Source organism: Triticum aestivum, chromosome 6D, assembly GCF_018294505.1.
Source record: "Triticum aestivum cultivar Chinese Spring chromosome 6D, IWGSC CS RefSeq v2.1, whole genome shotgun sequence".
NCBI lineage: Eukaryota > Viridiplantae > Streptophyta > Magnoliopsida > Poales > Poaceae > Triticum > Triticum aestivum.
The window spans coordinates 11,116,759-11,122,993 of NC_057811.1; the positions used below are offsets into that span (position 1 = coordinate 11,116,759).

At 51.3% G+C, this 6,235-nt stretch overlaps 1 protein-coding gene across 1 annotated transcript; it reads right to left on the reverse strand.

The window, feature by feature from the left end:
* Nucleotides 1–661: 661 nt before the first annotated feature.
* LOC123143048 (sucrose:sucrose 1-fructosyltransferase) lies at nucleotides 662–3,725 on the reverse strand. Its single transcript, XM_044561818.1, has 3 exons — nucleotides 3,157–3,725; nucleotides 2,180–3,063; nucleotides 662–1,463 (listed from the first exon to the last, which is right to left on the reverse strand). Exons 1-3 carry the CDS (start codon nucleotides 3,590–3,592, stop codon nucleotides 765–767), a joined length of 2,019 nt encoding a protein of 672 aa, XP_044417753.1. The 5' UTR covers nucleotides 3,593–3,725; the 3' UTR covers nucleotides 662–764.
* Nucleotides 3,726–6,235: the final 2,510 nt, after the last annotated feature.

Here is a 6,235-nt window from a genome sequence, read left to right on the forward strand (position 1 = left end):
TAGCATTAGGCACTGCATTAGTTTCACTTTCTAGAAACGGCGAGCACACAAGAATAGAATCCAATGGTTCTATCGACACCATTTAACATGCAAGCATGAAGGCAAGAACCGGTATGCATGGCAGCACCCATGGCGCCAGGTCAGCAATGGCGGAGGCGACAGATCGACACCGCTGGTGGCCAATAATCACGGCCGTCAGGTGGGTGGTGTCCAGGGACAGCTAGGAGAAGACCGAGAATCTTATCACCGGCGCGCGTGATTGCCTCACGGTCTCACTGATTCGCAGCCCACATGGCATTGCCAGCTCAAATCTTCCAGTCCAATTAATCTTTCTTTCTCTATCCATCCAATATACTAATCCAGATGCAATGTTCTCCCTGGGATTGAGGCCGGCATCATTGACACTTGTCCATGAGTGTAAAACAACGGCAAGACTACTAAAAAAAATGAATACAACACCTACTCGCACTCTAGAATTAGTGAACATTTTCCTTCAATATAATGTCCGGAATGTAAGTACGTACGCATCTACTCCCTCCGTTCCAAATTACTCGTCGTGGTTTTAGTTCAGAACTAAAACCACGACGGGTAATTTGGAACGGAGGGAGTATATGAGTCTACATCATCCAAATTAGTCGGGATGATCATATAACACAGAACAAAGCAACAAAGTAACGAGAGATCTTCCTTTGTGTAAAAACATGCGTACAATATGTTATCTATCACTTTTTTCTAAACAAAATATTTTTTTTTCCAATTTCTTTTTACAATGAGGCCATGTAGGCTTGGTTGTAGGAAGAGTCCATCTCGTGGACGACGAGGCTGGTGGTGGTGACCCGGGCGCTTGTGGCATTGTTGAAGAGGTACACCCCGGCGTTGGCGTAGATGGCCTCCGTTGGGTACACTCGTGATGTTGCCGTCAACCTCCCACCCATCGCAAAGCTCTCAACGATCGAATGATCCACCAAAACCCTCACGGACAGCTCCTCGCCATTGAGTACCGGCACGGTATGGCCTACGACCCTCTTGACAATGTCGTTGGCACGAGATGAGCGTGTCTCATCGTGGCAGAAGTGTGTGTTCAAGCCGCCGTCGAGGCCCCTGGCGACATAGAAATAGACGGCGGTACGCTCCGCGTCACCACCATGGCGCCTGGCGTCGGCAAGCACGAGGAGGCCAAAGGGGCCGAGCATACCCCGCCCTGCAGCGCCACCGCTTGTGCTGCAATTGTAGCCGACATCGGCCTCGTTGGTGACGGTGATGTCTAGTGGGTCGAGGCGGAATGTGGCCTCGATGTCTAGTTGGGTGGCGCGGTGAAGGCTGAGTGGAAAGACAGAGCCGTGGTCAATGGTGACGCCGCCAAGGTCAGTGGAGTTGGTCCGAAGCGTCTCCACCTCCTCCACCGGCCACTGAAGGAGGTTGCTTCCTGTCTTGATGTCGAGCACCACCGTGCGAGGGGTCGACTGCAGCAATAACAAAATAAAACATTAATTAACCATTGACTATAATTAATTATTCAGCAAAGAATCCTAGGTACTATCAATAATTGACAGCAAAGAAATAGTGTAACTAACTCTGGGGTAAGCAGACAAGACAACCCTTTTCCTTGTCTAATCCCAGTTTGGTTGGTACTAGCAGGAGTTATTTAGTTTTGGTTTGTTGGTACTACCAAATTAACAACTTTTGTCTGCCACTAGATCACATGCTACCACATGATTGATTCATGTGTATGCAGAGTTTGTAGGACACACCCTTTTCTTATCTAATCCCAGTTTGGTTCATGCTAACAGATAATTGTTTACACTTATTATTATCCAGTTATAGGTAGGTACTTGCACCAGATTACCAATCTTGGCATGCCACTATAGATTGAAGGTATCTGCAACTAGCTTGAACTATGTGCAAGCTAAAGGAAGCTAAGAGACACTTGACAACAGGATGACAGCAACATTGCTGTGGCTGCTATTATTATTTGCACTGATTGAACATGGCCCACCGGCCGTTGCCACCATCCCGAAGTGTCTGTGGAACCCAGCAAAGGAAGCACATGCAAGCTCCCAGTCAAGCAAATTAAACCACTCACAAAGCAACATTTTCTTAAGAATCAACTAGTGGAGGTTAATCAATCAATTGACTTTGACATCTTGTACAAGAAGAAGATGATGAAGATGTCATGTACCTGGAGCGAGGCCCATCCCTTGGCAACGTCGGCGCGCTCGGAGTCGGTTTCACCAACCCACCCCCACAGCAGGCGCCGCTTCTTTGCCGGATCGTAGAACGTCTTGGACGCGTAGAACTTCCCCCAGTCATACCTCAGCCCGATGCCGAGATCGGCGTCAACGTCTAGCGGTGTCCATGTGTTCTTCGCCGCGTCATACCTCCCCAACGCATAGTAGTCGTGCCGGTCATCGTCAGAGCTCTCCTTCATCACGTGCAACACATCGTCACCACCATTGGTGGTTGCTGCCGCCACGGCGTCCGTCATGTCGATGCCCCTCATACCTTCGACCGGGTATAGGTCGATGCACTCCCACATCCCCGTCCCCGGCACTCGGTGAAGCAATCCAGGGACAAGTTCGTAGTCAATGAAATTCTTGGTCTTGTAGGTCATGACCATGCCGGCATGGCGGTCATCCTTGGAGCCGATGACGAGCCGCCATGTGTCGTCGGAACCATCAAACCATGCAGTGGTTGGGTCCCTGAAGTCCTTCGCCCCGACGCCCGGTGGCGGGTACATCACCGGGTTGTTCTCATACTTGGTCCAGTTGATTAGCAATGGGTCAGATGGATCAGTAGGGAAGGCGAGGCACTGGACCTGGACGGAGGCATTGGTGGAGCCGGTGTAGAGCATGACGATGCGGCCGTCGGGAAGGATGGTAGCGGAGCCCGACCAAACCCCGTTGATGTCGTACCACTCGTCGGGGGACATGGCTACGGGAAGGTGGCGCCAGCGGAGGAGGTCGCGGGAGGCGGCGTGGCCCCACGCTATCTTGTTGCCCCAAATAGCGCCGTCCGGGTTGTACTGGTAGAAGAGGTGGTACCACCCCTTGTAGTACACCGGACCTGCATTTGCATTTTGCATCGAAGAAATGAGTTTTACATCAATATAATCACCCCTTAATGTAATATGCTGGATGATGATGAAATGCTACTTACCGTTGGGGTCGTTCATCCAGTTCTTCTCGGGCTGGAAGTGGAAGCCGGTGCGCTGCCACTGGAGCATGGCATTGCTCCACGGGAACGCGTTGCCACCGGCGTCCGCACCAAGCATGCCTCCGTGGATGTCGACGGTTGCGGCGCCCGACGTCTTCTCTGACACGCCGGACTCGGGACCCCTGCTGCTGGTGCTCCTAGGCGCCACGTCTACCGTGCTCGGGTGGCCGGACACGACGACGCCGGCGGCCGGCAGCTGGCCGACGAGCCTAACGCCGGCGAGCGCGGCTACAACGAGGAGCAGCGCGGCTGAAGTCAGGAGAATCGCGGCGCACAGTGGCCCAGTTCGGCCTGGGCGCGTGCGACCGGCCTCCGCATCGTCCGGCAGCTGCGCGTAGGAGCATGGCACCGAGCCAAGGTCTCCGGTCTCCATTGACATAGAAAGAGATCGGCGGAGGAGAAGAAGGACACCAGAGAAGGGAGAGGAATTGGTGGGACTGCTCTGCTAGGCCTAATCTTAACAGCAGATGAAGCTAGGTGTGTGCATGTGCGTGTTTGCCGTGGAGCTCCTGCTTTCTGCGTCTGGCATTTATAGTCTCCATGCCACTCGTTAGCGGCCTACGTGGCACAGCCCCATTGGCCGGCGGTGGCCCCATGGGTCCGGGCTGTCAGTGCTAATCATCGTCCATCCAGGCCATGTTACCCAGCTCGATCATGATTACGCCCTGTCGCACTCGTTGTTCGGTGAAACAAACCAATAATACTACTAGCCCGTTGGGTCAGGCTGGATTTCATGGAGTATCTGTACATGTTCGGATTCTTCCATGCATGACCCAGTTGGGATAATAATTGTTATTTAGCGGAAGACACGCTTGCCCGGCCGCGGCAATGTCGGCTTACATTCTTCCGTTCATGTTAGCAAACATTGTTCTTCCATGCGTGAGAGTTTTGATTTTCAGCCGAGAAAATTAAGTTTTGGCCAAAATTCGGCCATCTCGACCAGGCCCGGTATATGTCTGGCCAAAACAATTCGGTCGATTTGAGTTTTGTTTTGGCCAAGTACAACTTCTGGAGTCTTCCCAAACACTATATTTGTACTCCTCAGCGTTTTGCTGGATTTTAAAACTCTTGTTCGGCTTGATTTCAAATATTTATCAAAACTTGGCATTTTTTGTTCCAAAATTAAAATCTTGGTTTTGCTATTCTGTCTAAGATTTTACCAATTTTTTTGAAATAGCCGAATTCCGGCCATCTCGGTCAGAGCCGAAAGGATACACAACCAAAAACCAAAACCTTGTGTGTGTGTGTGTGTGTGTGTGTGTGTGTGTGTGTGTGTGTGTGTGTGTGTTGTCAGCTGGAGAGCATGGTAGCTAGATAAGGGATGTGGGGGAAGAAGGCGAGGAGCCATGACCCAAGTATTGGCCACGTCGATGCGCAAGGGCTAGGCCATCACTCCGCTTGGGAGAAGGTGACGGCCGGTCTATCTCGGGTGCGCGATACCACCAGGAGCCTTGGCGGGTGATGACATGAGGAGGCTCGGGGAGAGGCGAGAGGCATGGCGGAACTGGGGAATGAGTGGGGACCCGACACCAGAGCTGTCGTCAACAGCGAGAGATGGCGGTTCATGGGGTGGTGAAAAAAAATTGTTGACATGGAACTAGCACAAATTGACCCCGTTAACAGGCGGCTAAATTAGTTTCCCCACTTACAAAAGGAAAAAAATAGTTCCTCCACTAGCTAGCCGCGGTGTGCATGCCCTAGTCGTATCACCCATTGATTCATGCCCATCGGCGTGAACTGCTCTCTGTGCATATGCTACGCTAGAATCTATCCTTGCATGACCTGGGGAAGGTGCATGATGCATGCATGTGTACATATGAGAGCATATGTGGACAGTGGGCATGCCTAAAAAAACATACTCTGGTACTAGAAGCCATAGATTCCGTTGAGAGAGAAACATGGGACGCAAATAATTCGGCGAACCGAAACCGATGGCTGGCTCATGGTCATGGCGGCCCCAGCCAGCCAGCTAGCTGTAATCTACTCCTCTCATGGGTTACACTAAACCAACAAGAAACATTAGAAGATGGTGGGGGAGGATGGACGTGTGGTTAAGCAATTCCAAGTGGCAGCTTAGCTGCCGTTTTGGTCATGACTCTGCACCACTGAATTGCAGACACACGCCACATGCATGGAGTACCAGCATACTCATATGACGATCCACCAGGTGCTGACTCACCATTGCCGGGAAGAGTTTCTAGAGGCTGTACCAGAGCCACTCAGCAGCTAGTTAAGCAAGAAACTAGTACTGGTCCTGCACTCTTGCTGTTGATGTACTATGCTAACTACCAATAAGTAGCAAGCAGTAGTAGCTTAGGCTCCACACATACTGCTAATCAGTAAGAGGAAACTAGACAACAAGGGTGACTAACTTTTTTTGGTGATCGTAATAGTTATAGTAATAGATAGAGGGAGAGGGGATGTGTGGTGGTGGTCACCTACGTCTGTCCTAGGAGGACGGCCTTTTCCATGGAACCAATCAACCAAGAAGCTCTTACAGATCCAGCATCCACATCATTGCACTAGTACCATAATACCCAATAATGCAGAGATCTCTTGGAATTAGGATAGAGATCTTTGCTCCATCCATGTGGTGCCAGTTAAAGCTTCTCTTCCATTTTTCTCTGAGTTTAACGGAACCTAGCTACTCCTGGTTGTGGATCACTCCACCTGGCAGGTGCCACGTATTGTCACTCCATCAATCGACAGCGGGCGACAACGCGTTGGCGGAGCATTCTTCATTGAACTCTGCACTGCAGAAACGCAAGCCACTAGTAGAAAAAGGGCCATTTGTCCCGGTTCGTAAGGCCCATTTGTCCTGGTTGTGGAACCGGGACTAAAGGGTCGTTACTAAAGCCGTATACCTTTAGTCCCGGTTCTTACACGAACCGGGACAGATGGGCCTCCACGTGGCCGCTCCGGCGAGCCCAGGCAGGAGGGCCTTTGGTCCTGGTTGGTGGCACCAACCGGGACCAATAAGCGTCCGCGTGTCAGCATTTCAGGGGCTGGGGTTTTTGTTTTT

Excerpts from the sequence above, each read along its gene's own strand:
- LOC123143048 (XM_044561818.1), bottom strand. The coding sequence starts at position 3,592 with ATGTCAATGGAGACCGGAGACCTTGGCTCGGTGCCATGCTCCTACGCG. Across the intron at positions 3,064-3,156 it reads CTGGATGAACGACCCCAACG|GTCCGGTGTACTACAAGGGG; the intron begins GTAAGTAGCATT and ends ATGCAAATGCAG. Across the intron at positions 1,464-2,179 it reads AGGGATGGGCCTCGCTCCAG|TCGACCCCTCGCACGGTGGT; the intron begins GTACATGACATC and ends TTATTGCTGCAG.